Source organism: Somniosus microcephalus, chromosome 1 (genome assembly GCF_052327205.1).
Source record: "Somniosus microcephalus isolate GS21.2 chromosome 1, FLI_Smic_1.0, whole genome shotgun sequence".
NCBI classification, from domain to species: Eukaryota; Metazoa; Chordata; class Chondrichthyes; order Squaliformes; family Somniosidae; genus Somniosus; species Somniosus microcephalus.
In genome coordinates, this window is record NC_140987.1 from 138,464,868 (window position 1) to 138,490,111 (window position 25,244).

The 25,244-nt window shown below is 40.8% G+C and overlaps 1 protein-coding gene across 3 annotated transcripts in view; it reads right to left on the reverse strand.

Moving 5' to 3' along the window:
- Positions 1-8,138: 8,138 nt before the first annotated feature.
- The window catches only part of rorb (RAR-related orphan receptor B), a 347,074-nt gene continuing 329,968 nt past the window's right edge, over positions 8,139-25,244 (reverse strand). For all 3 annotated transcript variants that reach the window (XM_085986234.1, XM_085986226.1, XM_085986244.1), the window contains one exon: positions 8,139-24,368. In XM_085986234.1, coding sequence (XP_085842360.1) covers positions 24,213-24,368 — 156 coding nt within the window. In that variant the 3' untranslated portion in view covers positions 8,139-24,212. The remainder of the gene's footprint in view (positions 24,369-25,244) is intronic.

Here is a 25,244-nt window from a genome sequence, read left to right on the forward strand (position 1 = left end):
TTTATGAAGGGGTAGTCATGTTTGACAAATTTGCTGGAGTTCTTTGAGGAAGTTACATATAGGGTGGATAAAGGGGAACCAGTGGACGTAGTGTATTTAGACTTCCAAAAGGCATTTGACAAGGTGCCACACAAAAGATTATTGCTTAAGATAAAAAATCACGGGATTGGGGGTAATATTCTGGCATGGATAGAGGATTGGCTATCTAACAGAAGGCAGAGAGTTGGGATAAATGGTTCATTCTCAGACTGGCAATCAGTAACCAGTGGTGTTCCGCAGGGGTCAGTGCTGGGTCCCCAACTCTTTACAATCTATATTAACGATTTGGAGGAGGGGACCGAGTGTAACATATCAAAGTTTGCAGATGATACTAAGATGGGAGGGAAAGTAGTGAGTGAGGAGGACATAAAAAACCTGCAAGGGGACATAGACAGGCTAAGTAAGTGGGCAGAGATTTGGCAGATGGAATACAATACTGGAAAGTGTGAGGTTATGCACTTTGGCAGGAAAAATCGTAGAGCAAGTTATTATCTTAATGGCAAGAAACTGGAAAGTACTGAAGTACAAAGGGATCTGGGGGTCCTGGTGCACAAAACTCAAAAGGTTAGTATGCAGGTGCAGCAAGTGATTAAGAAGGCCAATGGAATGTTGGCTTTCATTGCTAGGGGGATAGAATATAAAAATAGGGAGGTATTGCTTCAGTTGTACAAGGTATTGGTGAGACCGCACCTGGAATACTGCATACAGTTTTGGTGTCCATACTTAAGAAAAGACATACTTGCTCTCGAGTCAGTACAAAGAAGGTTCACTCGGTTAATCCCGGGGATGAGGGGATGGACATATGAGGAGAGGTTGAGTAGATTGGGACTCTACTCATTGGAGTTCAGAAGAATGAGAGGCGATCTTATTGAAACATATAAGATTGTGAAGGGGTTGGATCGGGTGGATGCGGGGAGGATGTTCCCGATGATGGGTGAAACTAGAACTAGGGGGCATAGTCTTAGAATAAGGGGCTGCTCTTTCAAAACTGAGATGAGGAGGAACTACTTCACTCAGAGGGTGGTAGGTCCATGGAATATGCTGCCCCAAAAAGCTGTAGAAGCTACATCATTACATAAATTTAAAACAGAAATAGACAGTTTCCTAGAAGTAAAGGGAATTAAGGGTTACGGGGAGCGGGCAGGAATTTGGACATGAGTCTAGGTTCGGATCGGACATGGCCCTGTGGGTAGCGGAGCGGGCCCAGGGGCCGTGTAGTCTGATCCTGCTCCTATTTCATGTGTCTAATTCTGTTAGATTCAGGAGATGGTTCTGTGATAGTAGATTGGCGGTTAGGATCAGATCAGCCATGATCTTATTAAATGGCTCGAGGGGCCGATTGGCCTACTCCTGCTCCTATTTCTTATGTTCTTAAGCTCCATTCCCTAGCCACTAGCTCCATTCCCTAGCCACTGACTCCATCCCTCTCACTAACATCTGTCTGAGGCTGAACCACACTGTTTGCAACCTTGGTGCCATATTTGACCCTGAAATGAGCTTCCGACCACATATCCGCAGCATAACTAAGGCAGCCAATTTCCACCTCCGCCCTTGCCTCAGCTCATCCGCTGCTGAAACCCTCATCCATGCCATTGTTTCCTCTAGACTTGACTATTCCAACGCACTCCTGGCTGGCCTCCCACATTCCACCCTACGTAAACTTGAGGTCATCCAAAACTCGGCTGCCCGTGTCCTAACTCGCACCAAGTCCCTTTCACCCATCACCCCTGTGCTCACTGACCTACATTGGCTCCCGGTTAAGCAATGCCTCGATTTCAAAATTTTCATCCTTATTTTCAAATCCCTCCATGGCCTCACCCCTCCCTCCCTCTGTAATCTCCTTCAGCCTCACAGTTCCTTAGACATCTACGCTCCTCTAACTCTGCTCTCGTGAGCATCCCTGATTATAATCGCTCAACCATTGGTGGCCGTGCCTTCTCTTGCCTAGGCCCTAAGCTCTGGAATTCCCTCCCTAAACCTGTCCGCCTCTCTACCTCTCTTTCCTCCTTTAAGACGCTCCTTAAAACTTACCTCTTTGACTAAGTTTTTGGTCATCTGCCCTAATTTCTTGGTGTCAAACTTTTGTCTTATAATACTGCTGTACATTTAAGAAGTACTTGGATATGCACTTCAAGTGCCATAACCTGCAAGGCTACGGACCAAGTGCTGGAAATTGGGATTAGGGTGGATAGCTTTGTCGGCTGGCACAGACAAGATGGGCCAAATGGCCTCCTTCTGTGCTGTAAATGTCTATGATTCTTTGATGATTCTGTGCAGCGCCTTGGGACTTTTACTATGTTAAAGGCGCTATATAAATACAAGTTGTTGTTGTTGTTGTGAAACATAAATTCTTTTTTACTTCCTCATTTATCACATCTCTGTTTTTGGTGGTGTCACGGACTATTTGCCTTAGCCTTTCACGTAGGGTTCTCAATATAAAGGATAAATAGTGTGAATGTTGAGAGCTATTTTATGTAAAACTAGCATGGAATACCCAAAAGATATTGCACTAAACTGAGAGAATCACAAGCTAAATTCAGCAGAAGTAATATCCTTATTTGAATAATTCTACAGGAAAGTAGATGGATTTGTGATTAAGCAATTGGATGTGGTTGGAGTAGAGAAATTATTACAAGTTCCCAGGGATGGTATTGAATCCACACCTGTACTTGGTGTCCAGCAAGCTCCCTGATCCACAGTTTCTTTCTGAATTAAGTTTCCTATTGAGGAATAATCTCAATTCCAGTCCTCACGAATGATACTACCAAAGTGCTCCTCTATTTATGGAATTGCAAGCACAATATGTGATCTATAATTTATTGACTGCCCAGTTTTTCAACCAAGAAAATTTGTATTCAATGAAAAGCTGGAAAAAAAATGTCAGATTGGGTCAGAATCTGATTAATATCCAAGGTCATACTTCAATGAAATAGATACAGAATAACTAAAAGCTCTTCAAGCTGAATGACAATTGAAGTAGGGCTTGTTTTTAGTATCTACTTCTCATTCCAAAAAAAGGGAAGATTCGTATTTATATAACGCCTTTCATGACCTCAGGACATTCCAAAGTGCTTTACAGCCAATGAAGTACTTTTGAAGTGTGGTCACTGTTGTAATGTAGAAAACACAGCAGCAAATTTGCACACAGCAAGCTCCCACAAACAGTAATGTGAGAATGACCAGATAATTTTTTTTTTTAGTAATGTTGATTGAGAAGTAATTCCCATGCTCTTCTTAAAAATAGTGCTATGGGATCTTTTACGTCCACCTGAGAGAGCAAACGGAACCTTGGTTTAACGTCTCATCCAAAAGACGGCACCTCCGACAGTGTAACTCCCTCAGTAATGCATTGAAGTGTCAGCCTTGATTTGTTTTTGTGCTCAAGTTTCTGGACATACATTTCAAACATACAACCAGCAATCAGTAGAAAAGTGAAGAGTGATTTAATGGATGAATTTGTACCACCTCACACAAATAAGTAACTAAATCCAGATCACTTTCAGCTTTTCCCAATGATGCTACAAATGACTTGCCGGCTCCTGTGTTGATATTCCTCTTACGAACAGATCAAAATGGATTTTACACTGGCACACATAAAAAGTTGTGAAGGTGGCTGTTTTCTTTTTAGTTGTTGATGCAATTTTTGTCAGCCTCTTTTTAAATTCCTTTCCACCTTCCCAATTGCAATTCTCATACTTGGAAGCTTCTTCCCAATGTGGAGTGATGGACGCTGTGATTTTTGATCTTTGGATGCTTTCGGTGTTGTTCCTGATTTAGCCACTAGGGGGTGCTGTGGCAGTGCAGATAGGTCCCTGTTCTGAAATAATCTGGGTGTGAACAAAAGATGGGACTTAAATCTGGGCCTCCCAATTCCAAGCAGAGCTCATTAATGTGCTGTTCACCTACCTGGCTTTCATTAGTATCAAGCCTTGATCTGGCTGCACATATTTCATTCTGTGAAGATGCCAGATTAGAAGATGTTGCAAGCATAGAAAACAAACTCACAAAAGCAGCTGATGCTGAATATATTGGCCCGGAATTTGTGACCACCACTGATCTCTAAGAAAGCTGCCCCGCAAAGATCTCGCAATCTCTGTGGTGAAAACCTAAGCTTTCTCGATGTGTAATTGATTGTAGCGCTGTCGAAAGGTGATCCCTAGCACAGAGCAGCAGTGATGTCATCAAGCTGTCTAAGCAGCCAATCACATTGAAGAATTCTCAGACAGCAAGACAGGAAATAAAAAGCATTGATTCATTTCACTTTTTAAAAAATTTACTGTGTAATAAAGATTGAGCATACACATGGGGTTAAGGTAAAAGCTGAAATATCATAAACAAACTTTTTTTTAAAAATTATTATTTTAAAAAGCTAGTAATTTTCTATCATAATGGAGGAAGTTGACATTCCACAAAAATAAAATTTGTTTTTCTGGGCCAGAACGGTTGTTCAGCAGTCAATATGCCGTTAAAACCCGAGTTACACCTATTTAAACAAGACTTAACTTTTAATAAGGGCCTAGAAATTGCGGTATGCCAGAAGCCTGCCGGTGCCACCACAGGCCGAAGTTAACGGCCGGCCAAAATCATAGCGCAGGCAGCACCAGTATTTTGGTGCTGCCTGCTAATTTAAATTAGCGCAGCGCTAAACCAACCCTCTTTTTATGGCACTACTTTCAGCAGGAAGCCCAATGTAGCATGGCTGTAGCGCCCCTGAAGCAAGAACAGCATTGTCTTAAAGCATAGCTGTCATTTTAGAAAGCAGTGTCGGTCCCTTAACGAGGAACTGCCTTCTAAAATGAAAAAAAAATCATTTAAAAATAGGCAGTTTTTAGCCCTTAGAGCTCAACTGCCTACTGAAAGAAAAGTAAATATTAAAAATAATTCCCAAATGGCAGTCTTCAACTCTTAAAGCTGAACTGCCTTCCGCACATAAAAAAATGGTAAAAGTGCTTCAGTGCTAACACGAATGGCTCAACAAGCCAGGGAAGGGGCGCCCAGGGTCTCACATGCAGCACTCAAGCTTTGTGCAGGGGGTCAACACTGCAAGAGAGGTCCTCTACCCACAGGGGCCAGGAGGCCCTCCAGAAAGAACAATATGGGACCAGATCACTGAGGCCATCACTGCCAGCAGTGTTGCCCCCATGAACTGGCTCCAATGCCTCAAGTAAGCTTCAAGACCTCAGTCGAGTGGTCAAGGTCAGTGAATGCATCTTCAAAAGCCATCTCCTACCAACTGCACCACTAGCCTAGTACACTGCTCATTGCAAGACTCCCAATTCCCACATCACTCAACTACCAATCTGTACCACACACGAGGCACCCCCCCTTTCCTAGCTTCATCTCACCCCCTTGGAGGAGACGGTGCTGGCTATTCTTGGCAGGAGCAATGCCTGAGCCCTTGGGCAGTGGTGGGGCTGAAAGGATACAAGATGCTGGTATCCTCATAATTTATCCTCCTACTCACATCCCACTTCCCCCTCATCCAACAGTATCTTCTGATTTACAAGGTGTGCATGGTGTAAGCATGCACCTCTTGCTTTCTCGCCTTCCTCTCACTACAATTCTACCCTCATTTCACACACCCAAAAAATCCAGTTTGCCCAGCCAGTGGTTGACCAAGAAGAGGGCGAGGAAAGTGAAGAAGAAGAAACACTGTCACCCAATTTCACACTCTCAGCCATCAGCTCCGAGAGGTCGTCCTGTAAGGCCATCTACTGTCTCCCCCACTGAAAGTCAGCAGCCTTCCACCAGGCATGCTGCAGCCACTGGGTAGCATTGCGTGACATCAGTAGGACAGGCAAAGGCACACGCAAGACAGTCACTAAGGGAATGCACAGGGGTGATTAGTTAATTTCTTGATGTCATATTAGATGGATAGATGTATAAAGTTGGATTGGAATGTTTGTTTTGTCATGGCTTTTATTTCAGCATTGTGGCCAAGAGGATATGATGGTCAGTAACAGAGGGAAGGTAAAGTATGGGACAAAAGTTGAAAGAGGAATTGGGGTTGTGGTCACTGGTACCATAGGCAGATGATTCTATCCTGGATATCCTGGCCAGAAAGGGGCTGTCTGGGTTGCATCCTTCCCTCTGTTTCCTCCTCTTCTGCATCTTCCTCTTCTGCGCCTTCCTCTTCTGCGTCTTCCTCTTCTGCGTCTTCCTCTTCTGCATCTTTCTCTTCTGTGTCTTCCTCTTCTGCATCTTTCCCTTCTGCATCTTCCTTTTCTGCATCTTCCTCTTCTGCATCTTCCTCTTCTGCATTGTCCTCTTCCCTCTGTGAGTGGATGCTGGAAATCTGAAATAAAAGCAGAACATGCTGGAAATACTCAGCAGGTCAGGCAGCATCTCGACCTGAGATGTGAACTCTGTTTCTTTCTCCACGGGTGCTGCTGAGTATTTCCAGCATTTTCTGTCTTCTCAGAGGCCTTCTTTTCCCATCCAAAGCCTAGCAAGCATCCAGCAGCACTCCCTGCACACTTGAAAAACTTTTAACATCTATTGCACCAAGCCACTACTTCAATAAAATATTACAAAATGTCCAAAAGCTTACATCCAAACTTACTTGAAAGATGTGTGTATCCCTTTAAGAAGCGCTGACAGCATTTCTGTGGGTTTGCTTTACGCACGCTTTTTTTTGGGTTCCTGGGATGTGGGCAATTGTGGCATTTATTGCCCATCCCTAATTGCCATTGAGAAGGTGGTGGTGAGTCTTTGATAGATTAAGTGACTGGGCGAAACTGTGGCAGATGGATTTCAATGCAGGCTTCTTCGGCAGCACCTCCCAAACCCGCGACCTCTACCACCTAGAAGGACAAGGGCAGCAGGCGCATGGGAACACAACCACCTCCAAGTTCTCCTCCAAGTCACACATCATCCTGACTTGGAAATATATTGCTGTTCCTTCATCATTGCTGGGTCAAAATTCTGGAACTCCCTACCTAACAGCACTGTGGGAGTACCTTCACCACACGGACTGCAGCGGTTCAAGAAGGCGGCTCACCACCACCTTCTCAAGGGCAATTAGGGATGGGCAATAAATGCTGGCTTTGCCAGCGACACCCACATCCCATGAACAAATAAAAAAAGTGTGTGGCCATCCATTTTGAACCATAAAAGGATAGATTCGAGTATTATTTAAATCGTGAAAAGCTCAAAACAGTGGAGATCCAAAGAGATTTAGGGGTCCATGTACACAAATCTCTATAATTTAATAATGAGGTGCAAAAAATAATCAAAACGACTAATGGAATGTTAGCTTTAATAAGTTGAGGGCTAGAATATAAAGAGGAGTAAGTTTTGCTGCAGCTATACAAAGCCTTGGTTAGACCATATCTGGAGTACTGTGTAAATTTCTGTGCACTGCACCTTAGAAAGGATATATTGGCCTTGGAAGGAGTGCAGCACAGATTCACCAGAATGTTACCAGGGTTCCAAGGGTTAGATTATGAGGAAAGTTTACATAAACTAGGCTTGTATTCCTTGAAATATAGAATGATAAAGGGTGATTTGCTTGAGGTTTCTAGGATTTTGAAAGGAATTGATAGTGTAGAGGGAAACCTTTTCTGTTGGTTGGGGAGTCTAGGACAAGGGGACATAACCTTAAAATCAGAGCCAGGCCATTCAGGAGAGAAGTTAGGAAACACTTCTTCACAAAGGGTGTTAGAAGTGTGGAAGTCTCTTTCACATAAAGCAATAGATGCTAGCTCAATTCATAATTTTAAATCTGAGGTTGATAGATTTTTGATAGTTAAGGGTATTAAAATATATGGAGCCAAGGCAGATAGATGCAGTTAGTACAGATCAACCATGATCTCATTGAATGGCGGAACAGGCTTGAGGGGCTGAATGGTCTATCCCTGTTCCGATTTTCTTATATAACAGCCAGCCTGGATTGAATAAAGCAAATTGTAATGTTAGATGATAACCTGGAGTTTTGCTTGTTTACCTTGCAGAAGTGAGAAACACTTTGCAGATCTGTTCCTGTCGTGGAAAGGTCGATTGTACCACTCTGTGGAATGCTCGGTCTTTTTGCACCAAATCACCTTTCAATTCCCTCTTACATTCTGATCACCCCATTTAAAAACACACACACACAAACACAGTTTTTAGAATTATTTATTATACATTTTATTGTTTTTACTCTCCATTCTTCATTAAAGGAACATAAACATAGATTGTCATTTACAGTAAACATTCAGAAATATTTAATGTGCATTAAAAAGACCTTTACTATCGTTAAACTATTCTGCTTACAGAATTCAAAATGTCAATGTTTTCAAATACAAGGTAACTTAAAACTTTTGAGTATTTGCAGGTTACTTAACAGAACAAACAGAAGAATTTTGTTATATACAAGAAAACAGAAGACTAAACTCTTACAGTACCTTCCCCCAGTGCATTAGGAATTTTCTGAAGCCTTTGTAACAAAGACTTTGAATAGAAACTCTTCAGACTCCTCCCAAATCATTCTGATTAACCTTTAAGGGCTATGGCAAGGATAAGTTAAATGAATTGTCCTGATTTGGAGACAGTCATTTGTTATGGATCTTAAAATGTCCTTTTATCTTTATTCTTTATTGAGAAATCTAGGTGAAGTGCAAAGGCCAATAGTGCATGGTTGAAAAGAATAGGAAAATATAACAGTTTGTTAAACTAGCAAACATTGCAGATTGTCTCAATTTCCTTTAACAGATCCCACAATGGGATTCAATATTTAATGTAAAACCAGTTGAGCTACCATCAGAAATCCAAATTGCCAATTGATTGTAATATTGTAAATGATTTTCAAAGATTGACAATTTAGCTGTTTTCAAAATGGAGTATAAATCCTGATTAAATTTAATAGTTTGTATTCCTACCTATTCTGTAACAGTTTATGCAGCAATTTACTATTGCAATCAGTGTCCAGTTTATTTAAATACATTTTTATTAATAAAGACAAATATTCATGTTTAGATGGTTATTTTTCTGTTAATAGGGTAACCAGCAACTAAAATGCTAATACATAGTTGAGTGTAATCTTCAGGAAAATTGAAAATTTGCAGTCTGGTTTTAATTGCAGAATGGTACTAATGTGCCACCATAGTCCTTGGATTAATTGTTCAGAGTGTTGGGCCAGATCATATATAAAATCATAGTAGTCATAGAAATCAAAGGAGACTCTAAAACATATGAAGGGAGAATTTTAATAATACAGAATATTAAATTGTCTGGAATGATATGGTTTTACTTGTTTGGTCTAAATGGATCCATCTCATGGTTGCACTGAGCTGTATCTAGCACAGTGCATCAATGAAATATGCTTTCTCAAGTGCAACAACTGAATAGGACAGAAAAGTGGATTGCTGTGATCTCTTTTTGAGGCATGCACAGTATAAACGCAATGCAAATTTCACTTTATAAACATAACGGTACCCTGAGACCGCCTGTCCCTTTTGTGTATATCATTTGTACATAAAAGATCCCATGCCCCTCAGATGTCTTTATTAGTGTGAGTTACAGCATTCCAGATAGAAGAAAGCCCTCAAGGCTGTAGAGGACATGCCGCCATCTTCAGAATCTTAATGTTTAATTGTAAAAGTAAATAGATGCTCAGCACTGGGGTGAATGTTGTGAAGAGTTATAAATATATACAGACTGAACCTCAAAGGACTGAGAAACAACTGCCAACTTACTCATAATTTTTAGTGATTTCCCAAATCCTTTGCATATTTATTATTAATAACATTCATTTGACAAACTCTTTGGGAACTATAAGTTAAGATGGACAGTCCTGTCAGTGGATTTGTTTGTCATTTAATGAAATAAATCCTAATAGTAGAAAAACCCACAAGATTCTAATTACAATCAGTTCTCTGATACAAAAAATGTTGATCACACTCAGATGAGGCAATTGCATCAATTTATCTTGCTCTGTCTCTTAATTATTCAGAAAATGTGTCTTTGTTTATAAGAAAATTACAAAGCAGAATGCCAATCTGAACTACTGGCCTGTATTATTTACAGCTTCTATTAACAGAATGGATAGAGAACAGCAGCAGCAACTTGATGCTTTTACTCTGAAAAGGTGGCCACGGTTTTATCAAATACAAGTTAGACAAATATACAGAAAACAAGGGCCAGAGTTTTAGTATATTGTAAAGGCGGCAGCATGCAAAGCAAACCTCTTGTTTTCTGCAATTACATAGCAGATATTTTCACTAAACAAATGCCTTGGATTATTGCTACTGTATCTAGTGTATGTTTGGAACTCTAAACCTCAATAGAAGCCTTTTTGTCTGTGACACACAAGACAATGGAACATACAACAAACGTTATTTGCTAAATTCCAGTTTTGCGCATAAGAAATCCTCCTTTGCAGTCACAGCAAGCTTTGGACTTAGATTATTTCAGCTGTATCTTACCAAAATCAATTAAGGTTTCATACAATGGTGACTGACCATTGGACACGGAAGAATAATTTAATCCAGATTCTGATAAGGGCCTGAACAAAATATAGTGAATTAATAAAATTATTCCACCTTTCAGTTCCTGTTTTTTGAAATATATATGTGTTGCTCTGTGTGAAAAGATTGAGAATGCGGTGTCCTAGTGGAGTTTCCCCTTTATAACTCAAATAACCAATCAAAGTTTGGTCCTGCCTGCTTGATTGGATGGGCAAATCTAAACAGTCCACACAGATGACCAGAGTTGCATGACACTTGCTGCAAAGTTAAATAGTTGTGGGGTATAAACATTTCCATTTACAGAGTTCAAACTCAGACATAAACAGAGTATAAATGTTGCCAATTATCTTTTTGGTGCTACACATTAAGGAATATGAGCATTAGGACTGGGGGGCTGAAGTTGTTTCTGAATTTCTCAATTTGGATTAATTTGGATGTTTTTGAAGTTTCTTCATCAGATCTATTCAGATATTCAAATAACACATGAACAGTTCTAACAAAAGGTCATCGACCTGAAATGCTAACTCTGTGTCTCTCTCTACAGATGCTGAGTATTTCCAGCATTTTCTGTTTTTACTGCATGAACAACTGGTCCAGTAAAACTTCATCAATTTGATGGCATAGGAATTTTTTCTCAATGGTCCTAAATCTATCCCTGGAAGAGACTGATAATAGTCTAAATCGAAACATGGGATGTGGGAATATGAACCCTGTTCCCATCAAGCTGAAGCCTAATCAATAGATAATTCTTGATTTATAAACATGTCACCATGGGCTTTCTATTGCCTGTGACTGAGCTTGCTAGCAACAGAACCAGAGTATGGGCAGTCCCTGGGGGCAATGGTCAGGAAAATCAGCCCTAACAACTCTTATGTAATTTTCCATTATTTAAGGTCTCCAAATTAAAGACAGAGTCAGAAAATTCTGAAAGTACACAGTGGGCCAGTAAGGATCTGAAAAGGGAAGATAGGTTAATACTTCTGATGAAAAGCCCCACTTGAAACATTAACCTATCTTTCAGATTGCCCTTTTTAAATTTTGGATATCTAATAATTGTGAGGTTTTTTCATCTCTAAAGATACATTCAGTTGTTATGAAGGATTTCCAGTGTGCAAAACGATACAGTGTACCTGAAAATTCAGCCAATATTCCTAATGTCTCACAGAACTGAAAGCCTTGTCTGGGGAACTTTTTCACCTCAGAGTTGTGCGTTCCAAACCTTTCCTCTGACGTTCTACTGACCGAGATCCCTGAGTGGCAAACAGTGCAATAACTGCATCCAGCAGTGATTGTCATTAACAAGATGATTACGTTAAGTCCAAAAAAGACTCTTATTTAAAACACTTAGAACCAAGCCAAGAAACAATTATAACTATAACACCTCTAAAAGATTTAGTATACCTGTAACAATAGATGGTCTGACTGTGTTGTTTATGCTATTTACTGACATGTGCTTAGGTGAGATATTTCTGTGAACATGGTATGTTGTTCACAATCTCAAGGAGTCAGTGATGTGAGTGTGATGTAGGGGTTGGCAGACCTGAGTTACGCTGCCACCTTCTGTGTCGCTCTCTGCCCAGCAACACTTGAGCACTGTGTAGCCACGCTTGCATGCACGTGTTGAGCACTCTGCTCATAAACTTCTGAACGCTAGTCAAACTTCTGATCTCAGGAGAGAGCCAACAGCAGGTGGCTCAGCACTAAAATGAAAAGGATTTGAAATTAAGTTTATAATATTTCCGCGATGGATCACCTCAAAACGTTCAAAATTTGGCTTTGTACTGCAGTGCAATTATAGTACAGGCACTGTGAAACCCAGGCTGTGTCAGCCTCTGTCCTGGATATGCTCTCATACCTCCTCCTGCCTTAGTGCAGTTCCCAGTCAGATCTGACTCCCGGGTTATACTGCCAGCTTTATATCATTGTGCATCTGAAACTACTCCATCAATGCAAAACTGGCCTGAAATTTCATCACAACTATTTGCCAAGCACTGCTGCAAAACTGCATTTTTACAGATGAGCTAAGTGGGGATGTTATTTAGGGGACAGCGAGAAGGTTTTTTGGCTTCAAGTAAATAGCATTTTCTATTAGAAAGTTGTTTTAATATAATGCTCCTAGTGACACAGTTGGATACTGCAAAAAAGAAACAGCATTCTGTGCTAGCTAACTCCCACAACAGAATTTATGTAATATTTAATGAAAGGTGAAGAGCTGAATTAGGACAGCTGCTTTTGGAAACAAAATGCATATAGCATTGCTGTTCCCGGTTTAGTGTCAAGGAGGGATTCTTTTTACAAGACCATCGGTAGCAAGCCAGGTCTTAATCACTGTACAATCAACAAATACACACTGTTCCTTTAAATCATCATGAATTCCAGTGTCATCTCCATCACTGTAAACCCTTTACAACTTTGGGAATTTCTGCTATTCTCAGTAAGAATTGACTGGCTTGAACCATTGGGACACAAGGGGTAAATTAAACATTAGAGATTGCTGCTTCTTGGTTCAGGACCTTAAAACATAAAGGGGGGAATTTTTCATGGGGTCAGCAGGCGTGTAGCGTGGCGGGTTGGGTGGGAATTTTTTTTTTTTACAGCGGATCGGGACCCCGCTGTCAACCCACCACCAAGCGACTTTCCCAGATGTCGGGTCTGTCAGGGCTGAAAGACCCGACACAGCAGCGGGGGTGGCAATTCAGGTTAACCTTGTTAACAGCCCATTAAAAAGTATTTTGAGCTCACTATACCATTTTACGAGGTCACCCACGGGGTCCACACTGCTTGGGGATCATGTCAGGTAAAGAGGTCGGGAGTTGTATGACCATAGAATTATCTCTTTACTTGACAGCTGAAAATGTGCTATAAAAGCTCCCATCTCACAGCTGTTCACTTTCCAAGCTCAGAAGCTGCTGCTTACTGCATTTGGAAGACAGATTGAGCTTTATGCAGGTTGCAAGTGTTTGGAGCAAGCTCTCTATCCAGTGTCACCTCATTGGAACAACCTCTCTTACCATTGACAGATCGCTTCTGTCATCTCAAGTTCACCTGCCATCTATTACATCAGCATCGGTGCCCTTGAAACTATTTCACCTTGGTCCTCAAAATCCCACCACGATCAGCCCCAACACCAGCAGCACCAGCAGTATCAACAACAACACCAACCTTCTCCGCAATCAACTGATGCTGCACAGGACAGAGGGCATCAGCACCTGACCATATTGCTGCCCGGGACGCCAGGGATGGCCTCACCCTGGCCAGAATTACTTCACTTGATGCTGTACACCCTGGCTGCCACATCATGCTTCAGGTTGACACCATCCCACACCAAAACCATAAAGCATTCCTACAATGTCCAAGCTATTCCTTTCACATTCATGACCATTGCGGGGGGTACCGTTATGTCTCACTATTCACTGCAACTCACTAAGCCGCTTCCAAAGGTGCACACAAATCTGTCCAAGAACGCAAAGTGTTGAAAATAAAGGTTTCAATGTTTGACACCACATTAACAGAAACTTTACATGAACATTGACTAAAACACATAAGTGTCTACCCTTGTGTGTTGTTAGTTGGTATGATTGCACTAGGAAGAGGGTGAGTGTGAGGGGTGGCTAGTGAGATGGGGAAGTGATAATGTAGATAGAAAGGGATGGGTGGAGGTGCAAGGTAAGTGGTGTAAGGATGTGCAGGAGTAGGGTAGGGAAGGCAGAGTGATGGGGGTGTGATGAGTGACACAGCAGGATGTGGTTGAATGTGGCTTTGCAGTAACGTTTCGAGATCTACTGAAATCATTGAAAGGTTTGTGCCACTGCAGCCTGGTCCTCCTGATGACATCCCTGCTTGTGACCTCCTGTGCAATGTGCAACCAGGCTGCGTTGGTCTCCTGGGGCGGTCTCTTCCACCTATTGGAAGAGAAGAGAGCCTCCCTGCCTGCTGTGACTCCTTCTATAAGCATATGGAGGGAATCATGGGAGAGCCTGGATGCCACCCTGCACCTCTGTGCAGTGCTTGTCAGTGTTTGCAGTATTTCAATGCTGTAGAACACTGACAGCTCAACTGACAAAATCAATTTGCGCATGGTCCCTTTAAGGAAACCCCTTCAGACCCGTGTCCTTCAATTGGCTGGCAAACGCGCTGGGCAGGCTTAACAAGCCCAATTGACGTAAAATCATTCTGCCCACCGAGGTAGAGGAAATCGTGGGAAAATGTCGTCAAATGAAGCTCCTCAATCCCAGAGTAAAACTGCAACCAGACTAAATTGTTGAAATTCCAGCTTGAACCAACTTGTTTATGTGAGAAATCCTAGGACATACATGTCGCTGATTCCTGGTTGCCATGTATATGTAATCTATATGAAATTCTGCATGTAGTGGGCAGGTAGTCCGATATGTAGATCTGCCAGGGCTAGGCAATATCTCAGGTTGTTCACCTCTAACTGGTGTTGTCTTATGACCCACTTCATTAGCAAAGCTCACGTCACCAAATCACAAAATAAAAGATTGAGGGTCTGGGTGATTTTAAAAAAGTGCATCAATTTTTCAAGTGCTAAACATAAGGGTACTCTTAAAAATATCATTTAAAAATAATGCCTAGCTTAAACATTGGCCACTCAGAGTTCTTGGGTGGAAAAAAAGACAAAAAGACAGTATTTGTTTCTGTTTCAACTCAAAGCTGTAACAAAATTGTTCATTTTCTTCCAGTTCATTTATATAATAATAATAATAATAAATAAAGACTATTAATATTCTTGTACCAATAGTCAGATAGTATTTTTTTTGTCTTAGCAGACACAAACTATATTCTGCAGTCAATATCTACAATATGCAGATTAAGAAATGACCGTACCTGGGGCTAGAAATTTGGTGCATTTGTGCCTCTTGTTAGCAGGGGCGCTAATGGGGTGCAAATGGCTTTTTGCCCGGGTGTGGCACCGCTAACATCTCCCAGTAAATTCAGCGGGAGTTTAGTGGCGGCAGTAACCGGTAGCGCCCCACTCCACTGCGCAGGCGATGCCGACATCATCACCGCGCACAGTTCCCAATTTTCGCCCTGCCTGGAAAATTGGCCTGCGCCCCCTGAATCTGCACTGGGTGATGACAGCGATCGATTCAGGGGGCAGGAATGTAAAGGCAGGAGGCTCACAGGGTGCTAACTAAAAGGGAGGTGACGGCCAGGAGGAAAAAAAAATCGGCTAACTTGTTGCTTCCTTGAACGCGGGGTCCGTGCCGCGATCTGGCAGCCTGGCACTCCTCTTGCATGCCGGGCTGCTGGCACGGCACCCCGCTCCTCGGTGGTCCAGGTAGGGCCCCGCAGAGTTGTGGGCTTGGGCCCTCCCCTTTAATGAGGGGAAGAGCCCTTCCATGCGGCAGTGCTACGTGGCCCAGTGCGTAGCGCTACAGAACGCACCGCCCCGATATTCGGGGTTAGTGCTCTAAGAAGGAGGTGGAGCGCTTCACCTCCCTCTTGGGGCGCTAAAACTGAAGTTAGTGATTGCTGGCGCTATTTTTCGCCGGGCGTGAAATTTAGTGCCTAGGAAATGTTAGTGACCCAAAATGGATGCTAATGAATTTTTCCCCCCTGGAGGTTATTAAAGTGTTTTTACTGCTTGAGGCTAGGTTGATAAATGGTGGTAGTAAGGAATGAAATATTTCTTCTCTCTTCACCCAGTGACAACATCCAGCACTTCTAGGTCATATACTTGTATCACCCAAAAGTAGACAATTTGAGATGTGTATTAGGAGAATCCATATAGGGCTGTGTACAGATACAAGTGATGTCACTATATTTCTGGGGGTGATTTTGACTTTGGGTAATAGTGTAAAATGGGCAATATCGATTCAGCCGCCTGTTATACATCACTCCCGATTTTCACTTTGATTTCAACAAAAATGAAAATCGGGAGCAATGTATAATAGGCTGAATCGATATTGCCCGTTTTACAGTAATGTCCAAAGTCAAAATTACCCCCACTGCTTTTGTGCATCTGCTAAAAGGCTTAGACAATCATAATATGGTAAGATTTCCTCTGTACACTATGGCCAATGAAATTGTAAACCAGTTCTTTATAAATGGTTTTATAATTTTTATGATATATAGCACACCAAAAAAAACTTCCTCCCTAGTGTGGGGCACACTGCCCACACATCTCAATTGCCAATGTGTACAAGTAAGCAGAATATTACCAACATACATTAATTTGAAAAGCTTAACTGTATAATATGCCGGAGCCCCAGCCTTGTGCTGAGTGTGACTAATCTATTTTGAGTCCTCTATGCTCTCACACACCAGATTTTTAAATAACAAACTGAAATTATAGGCATGAACTATTTCAAAAATAAAGTGGTTGATGCTCCAAGATAATTGCCAACAGAGATTCATCACCCCCTCATATTTCAAATGCTTTGCGGATAAACCTTGCGGTCTGCAATTCAAAGCCATAAAAGGCACCCCCACTACATCTGTTTGCCATTTCTATCTCCCTTTACCACAGTTAATAGGAATTGGGTGGGGGGGGGGGGAGTTTTGGGTCAAGGACTCACAGTTGATATGAGCTGGTTTTAGACTACTGTGACTTATTCTATGTACAACCCCTACAGCCACCAGTGTGAGGAGGTTTTCATCCCATTAGTTTGAAGTGAAGGGACAGTTTGCTAAATGCACTAAGCCACCCAGTCCCTTGAAGTTCAGAACCTGTAAAAACCAATTGGACCTGCATTCATACAAAATGGCTGTAAATCTCTATAAAATTCAATATAACAAGATGTTTCGAAAAGGGAGAATTTCAAAATGTACAAAATAATGACCTATAAAATGTAGCCATGCTTTTGTATATTATATACAAACAAACAAACCAACAGAAAATCACATTGCATGCACCCCCCCATAAATATATTTACAATTTTACCCCACAATAATCAGAACTAGACAATTAAGTGCTAGAGGCTTTGCAAGAGGAACAAAGAAAATGACCTGTTGAATGATTTGAAAACAAAATATATTTTCCCTTTAACATAGTTCAGCAATTTACAAATGTCCTACTGTCTCAGTAAGCAAAAAGTTAAACTATTTTTACAAAAATATTTTTCCTCCCAAAAGATGCTAAGTGTAACTGTGACAAATATATCAAAATGTATCGGATGTATTTCAAAAAATTGTAAAAATTTCAGCACAGGTTGTGACAATTATAAATCAAAAAAGGTTTGAATGTTTATTTTTTGTTAGGACTTTGTATCATTGCCATTATTGATGTATTTTGGTCCTGCAGGTAAGGCAATTTAAAAAAAAATCAGTTTACTACTGGTTAATTTTGTTGATAGAGTTCTGCCAAACTTTACTGGCAAAAATGGCAAAATAAAAAAACTTGTAAGCCAAATGGTTACACTTGACTCTGGGGGAGGGTTTAGGAGAAGTACTACAGGTTGCTGTGCACTAAAGCTTACTGATCACCAAAAAATGGTCACTGGGGTGGATTCAGACTTTGTGCGTTAGTGTAAAACGGGCAATAGCAAATCGGCATTGAAGTTAATGGAAATAAAAATCGGGAGAGATGTGAAACGGGCTGCCAACTCACTCTTGGTCAGTTTACTCTACTGCACAAAGTCAGAATCTATCCCATTGTTTCTACTGCAGCTATATTCTGTTGGTAAGAAACTGACTGAAACATCTTGCCAGCAGGATGCAGCTGTTTGTATCCTTAAAACAAGTATTTCAGAGGGTAAATTTCCGACCTCATGCTTCCAGCAGGGAGCCTACATACGAGACTCAAGTTTTCATTGCTCCAAAACAGTTTCTTGTCCACAAATTTGTTTGGTGGCCGTGCCTTCTGTTGCCTAGGCCCTAAGCTGTAGAATTCCCTGCCTAAACCAATCCGCCTCGCTACCTCTCTTTCCACCTTTAAGATGCTCCTTAAAACCTACCTCTTTGACCAAGTTTTTGGTCACCTGCCTTAATTTATCCTTATGTGGATCGGTGTTAAATTTTTTGTCTTAAAATACTCCTGTGCAGCACCTTGGGACGTTTTACTACGTTAAAGGCATTATACAAATACAAGTTGTTGTTGTTGTTGACTGCTCCCTCCAACCTCAGACATTCCTGAATGGTAACCTGCATTCCTGCTGCACAGAAAGTATTTATTGTCCATAGATTGATTGCAATGCTAGGAATCACTTCTACGTATATAAATTTGGGTTCTTGTTTTGCTATTAGAATGTCTGGTTCATTTTTTCCCCCTCCGTGTTATAATCAAATGTTGCCTGTGCAGGGTTCTTTGTAATGAAGCAAATTGGTGACAAATTGCAATCATGATTTAAAATAAAGGATGTGGATTAAAAAAAATAGTGCATTTGTTAGTGATGGCATTACAAAACACGGTATGCTTTCTGTTACTCATTTAAAATATTTTTTTGTAGTGAAAACCATCTACAATAATAATAAAGTGGAGATTTTGCATTGGTCTTAACTCCGTGACAACACAACTGTCCCATTGGGGGAAGAGCTGCTCTGGTCGCTACGTGTAGTGACATTGCAAATACATCTAGAAAGAACACATTTATCATGTTGCTACCAGAACAATTCTCCAACACCCTCCCCCATTGTTTTTCAAACTATAGAATTTAAATCTCAGAAAATGAAAACATGTTTTACAATAAACTGAGCTTCTCTAAAATGGTAGGAAATAAAACTTAAATTAAAATAAGGACAGCACTAATGCTCACTTTGTTGAACTCAGTAGAAAAACTATTTAAAATGTTCCTCATCGATCTTTCTCATCCCCATTTGAGGTATTATAGCCACACGCTGGTGCATTAGTGTTCAGTGTTCAGAACATCAGTGTTCCTATCACGCTTGTTACAAACAGGAACGGCTCTTTAATTTGATTTGATGGCTATTTGAATTAATTATAGTGAAAGTAAGTCTGTAACAGTTGAAATCACTGGTTACAATTTCCCCATCTTCCTATTAGTGCAAATGTGGATTCAAAAACACAGCCCTCAGAGCAAAGCAGCTATTCCTGTCTTTGTTGTAGGAATCAAATACTAACAAAACACATTTGAAATAGTCTGCAGCACTAACTTGGAATAGCAGACGTTCTGTGGAATTTTACGTAGAATACCAATAGTGACAAAGAATGAAAATAGAGACTGACAAACGGGCACTGTACAAACTGAAACTCAAACATACCAATCTTTAAAATAATTGACTGGTGCAGAGGTCTGTTGCAAAACAAAGGTGAGCAGGTTTTCCTGTTATTGCATCTGGCTGTATTGGATTGTCCAGGCGCAATGGAGAGAGGGAGGTTCACATGCCTGAAAGGGAGCCCACCCTATCTTCTATCCATTTAAATGAACGGACAGAAAACTGGGCAGATTCCCTTACAAGCGTGTGATTTGGCATCCATGTGCTGAAATGGGAAAGTCTGCCCCGTTATGTTTAGTATTTAAAAAAAGCATACGTTTTTATTTCTCACAGATTAGATAGCCTTTTGGTTGGTCTTACTTTTGGTATCCAGAGTCAGCGCTGGACACTTCCAAAGCTAACAGAGGTTAGAAGGAGAGAAAACTTCAATCTGCCAGAGCAACGTACTTAAATCCAACCTTAGAAGAGCACTCTCTTCTGCACCAGCGTGATATTTAAATTTTCCAAATTAGTTTCCCCAGTGACTTGCCTGAATGAGATTGTCAAATTACTGCTAACTTAGGGACAATTGCTGCCTACTAGGAATGGGGTTGACACCAACCAAAATCATTTCATGTCTTCTCTGTTTTTTTGCCTCTCCCAGGAGATTACATGACTGGGGTGGGGGTGGCAGGGGTGGGGAGGGAAGGTTGGGAAGAAGTGTTTAGCCATGATGGTCCGGCCATCATGGCGTGGGGCAGACTTGATGGACCAGCTGGTCTTTTCCTGCCCGTCAATTTTGTATGTTGGTATGTTCAGAGGATAAAAACTTCCAATTAGTCTGTGCTAAATTTCAAACTAGATCTCAGAGGTGAAAAAAATGTTTGATCCCACTGTAATAGTCACTCAACTGATGGCTGGGCCTTCCTGCACAAAACAGGGACTGATCATGCATGTGCATATCTGTCTACTCACATACGTGCTAATGGGCCGATTCCCCCCTCAGCCCCCTCCATTTCACACACGTGTGATCAGAACTGCTTCAGGCATGCGCAGCAGCTTTTTTTAAATTTCAGCACTGGAAAGCCAGACAATTTCAGACTGTCTTTCATTTCTCAAGATGACTGGGGGCCCACTGCCAAAACCAGATGGGCAGCTACACTACTAATTCCACTCACCACCCACATTTCAGCTTTATTATTAACTATAGTGATAGATTTATCTTGCGGGTATAACAGTGAGGGACATGATGCGGTGAATTTCCGTGTCGGTGTTCACTCTGTTTTTCCAGAATTTCCATTCCTGAAGGTAATGCAGATGAGCAGGAGAACCCCCACTGAAATTCACCCCCTATTCCTATCAGTTTAGAGACTTAAGTGCTTCAGTGGCTGCTACACGCAGTCTAGAACATCTACCAGAGCTTTCTAACATAGCGCTCAGAATTCTAATTTTGAAATCAGACTGATTTTCTGTGATAATAAATGAACAGGGAAAGGTAAGATTGAATATAGAATTGACAAAACAGAGAAAATTCCCTGAGCAGTAAAGTGAGACAGCAGAAAGCAAAAAATGGCCAACATCCAGCACTGTAAGGAGATAGTTATACTGTGAGTAAAACAAAGGTCTCATGTAGGAATTAAAACCACAATGAATTAGCTTTGAAAAGTGCCTTGAAACTCAGGTAGAACTGCCAAGCTTGTAGTACATGATTATCAATCAGATAGAGACTATAAAAAGTCAATGTATCTAGAAATTGCAGGATTGTAATACTTTGCAAACTTCCTTTCATTCCAGGAGAGAGAAAAGAACAATTAGAAGGAACTTTACTGAGAGCACAAAACACTTTTGCAAAGAAGACAGTGGGTTTTCTTGTCATATTGAGAGGGCAGGATATCAAAAACAAGAGACGGTCATCTTCAAATGCATGGTACAACACTGGGTCTGCGTGCCTTTCTGCGCCATGTGGGTGGCATCATTCCAGCAAAGCAACAGCCATGTATTGTCTCAATCTGGCACTTTACCCTTCACCCACCTGAATGTTGACACAAAAGTGCTGATCATAGAGGTCAATTGGATAAAGTGTTTCCTTCCAATCCTATTTTTAAATTTATTCAGCAGTTGAAAAAAAAGAAGGAAATTGTCCATCCATAATAATCATGGGGAGACTATCTTGAGTCTAGAGGTTTCACTCCCTCCAATTTTCTCCCCATTTCTCCTGAAGGAGCTGATTTGTGCTAGGATCCGCTCTCCAGTACCTCACTTAAGTTGTCATTCGTTGTGTCTCGGCCTACACAGTGAGTGTTGGCAGATTATTAGTGCATGGAAGGCATTGCAATCAAGCCTGATCCATTTCCTCACTCAACAGCTCCACATGTGCTTTTCAGCAGGCATCACTGGATAGGAATCAGGAGTGTGAATCCTGGCTATTTTTTAACCTCTTTAGCCCAAGACTGTTGTGGGCAAATGAAGCTACCCCACTGCTGCTCTGGCTGAGATCAGCTAACTCGGCACAGACCAGGGATTGAATCTAAGACCTTCTCAGTCTGTACGGCTCAATAGCACACTGTGCAGTGCTCTGAGCCATTGGGGCACTTGAGTTAAAAGGTTTATTGACTGAACCGTAATCATTTTTTCTCTCTCTCTCGTTTTTAGTTTTGCCATCTGTCTGATTGTTGGTGTTTATAAATGAAAGCAATTTTATTTCAAAGAAATGTAGTCACCCTGCAGCTGCTATGGAAGGTGTCATCCAGATATGACCTTCAAATGCAGGGCTGTCTCTTGAACTGTGGAAAAATTAAACCCTGTACCCTACTAGTTGTTGATTTGCTGGAATGTTCGAATGTCAAATTGTGACCAGAATTAAAATGCAGCAATAGATGCTGGCGTCACTTTTCTGCAGAGATAATAATCAGTTAGCCTTCAAAAGGTATATTTTATAGATCTCACAAACATAAAGGACTGCAAATAACTCATTGTGTTATACACAAGCCTTCTTACAGATACATCACAAAGTCTAATGTTTAAATTTACAGCCATGAAATGTAGGGATGCCACCTGGCTGGTTTCGGAACTGTTTGTTTATGCAGACATTAATGTTTAAGGTTACTAGATTTTCAGTGAATTTCCATCATCAGTAGAGCAAATATCAGAACTGAAACCAGAATTCCGCTCTCGTTTCCTTTCCAGTTATGAATTTGGTAAAGGATAAGGAGCACTCATAATAAAAGGTTTTATCCAGTGATGCATATGGCCATTTTTTACAGGGCAAATGCATAGGCCTGTTTGCTGATGGCTGCGTTACATTTAGAAAGAAAAATGACCACTATTTGTTGAGCAATAAGCAAACCCTTAACACAGGAGCCACAATAACCAAAGCACATTTCCAATTGAAACTCTGTTGTAAGATAGGACAATTTATTTTCCTAAAATAAAAATCATTTTGGTGGTTGAAATTGCAAATAGGTTAAGAGCACTGACAGTCCTAAAAAACCCAAACTGAAATAAGTGAAATATTTAGAAAAGAATGTATTAAAATGCAGGGTTTGAGTTCAGCCTAAGCAGGCCAATGAATCATACAATGTTTCTTGGTGTTTTAAAATAGTACAATGTTGAGGACAAAAGTAGGGCCTTGTATGCAAAACAGCGAGCGAGAGGGAGTTGTAATACAAAAGTATGGATGGGGTGATAATGTTGACTGCTCTCACTGACTGACAGCTCTGCCATGGAATGTTAAAAATATATTCTAAAAGTATTTCCTTCTAGATCAGCAACACTTTAATACCAGCTTCTGTCTGAAACACACTAAGACACAAACTGTTACTTAAAAAAAGACTATTAAAGCTTCCATCACAAGGTTTTGGAACAGAAATTACTTGGTGGTCGTCACTGCAGCTAAAAGGCCAGATACTATCTTTTTTGTTTTGTGTTTTTGTCATTCTGTGCAACTTTCTACATAAAAATATAGTTTAATGTGGAAAACTAGTGCTTCTTTTATCTAGAAATTACATTTACAAGCAACAAATCCCTAAAACCCTCTTTACATATAATATACCAGAATCCACACTCAATTTCTCAACAATCCAGACAAGGCTTTTGTTTATATCTTTTTTTCTCCCACATCTTTTCCCAATATATATTTTCGTACATATATATTGGAAATGTCAAATCCTCAAAAACATCAAAAATAAAATTACAAGACCCAACAAAAGAAATGAAAAAAAAATACACACAGAAACAGTTAAGCCTAGTAGGCCGAATGCTCTTAAATTATATCCAAGCCACGAACAGAAGGAATAATACTGTGAAATCACGATTCTAGTTATAAAACAGCATTAGCCAGCATCTGATTGTTAAAACTTACCCCCAAAACAAATAAAAGTAGGACGACTTAACTTTTGTACATTTTCTGACCAGTCCTACAAAGCTCCGAGTCAGGTGCAGTATTTACATTCTTTAATCGGTAGCGGTGAAAAAGAATCTATTTAAGTGCAGGACATTCCTAGTGTTGCAGTAGTGATTTTTTTTTCCATTTAGAAGTCTCAAATTTACACATCGTGTGTCTTTGTCTGAAGAGAGCTTCGTTCCAAGCGCGGTGGCACGTGCCAGCCGCCACCGTCACTTGGGGATGGCCGAAGAGTCCGGGTTAAAGAGCTCCTTGTAGAGAGGAGGGAACAAGCTGTTGGCCGTCTCTGGGTGCAACAGCTTGAACGCCTGGAGCTTGTCGGTGTGCAGGTTGCAAAGTGCAGTTAAAGTTGGTAACCTGGAGATCAGCTGAAAGAAGAAACAAAAAAACCCACAACCTTAAATTCCATTGAAATAATGGTCCTTTTACCCTATTTGATGGTGCCAGCATAAATCCTGACAGTAAGCCTGGACTAACATGGCTGGCCACTTTTTTTTAAAAGATTGAGATTCACAGAAGGAAGGAAAAGGCCCACAGTGCAGGATCGCTACCAAGGGTGAGAAAAGCAGGAGAGAAGACAAAATAAATTCAGCAGTGGATAGGTTCAAAGTGCAATATTCTCCTGGCTTCCATCAAGCCCAACCATGATACAGATTCATGTTTAAATTAAGCTACATTCAGCCAGGTATTGCCTTGCTTGCATTGGCATCTTTGCAATCTCAGCAGAATTTGAGAGAGCTCATCACAGTGAATAGCTTTACTTCAAATATTTGGCATGGCTCCAGTTGTAACCAGGTATGTGATGAAATTATTTAATGGATTCATCATTCATTGATATTCCCTCCTTCCCTGTTTGAAAGTACCCATCACCTCTGTCTGATCGTACTCCATTTGAGATCATGTAGTCTCTATCTGGGGAACTGTGGTTGAGAATGTATATCCTACTACTCCATGATAAAACATGCAGAGGATCCTAAGAGTGATTTTTAAATTCTGTTCAAAATCATAATAACCAGTGACATTACAATATTGAATTTAATTATGTACATAATACAGTCACAGCGTTCTCCATTGCTCATAGTCACACAGCCATAGTTAAACCATCTGTGTAAACTCCAAGGGGCTGAGATATTCCTGCTAATAATTTTAGTCCAAAGTTCAGCATGATTTACTGTTATACACTTATGCTAACTTTGTTGCTTAAATTATTGACAGGAGGAATTTCATTCCCCCGATCCTCAATA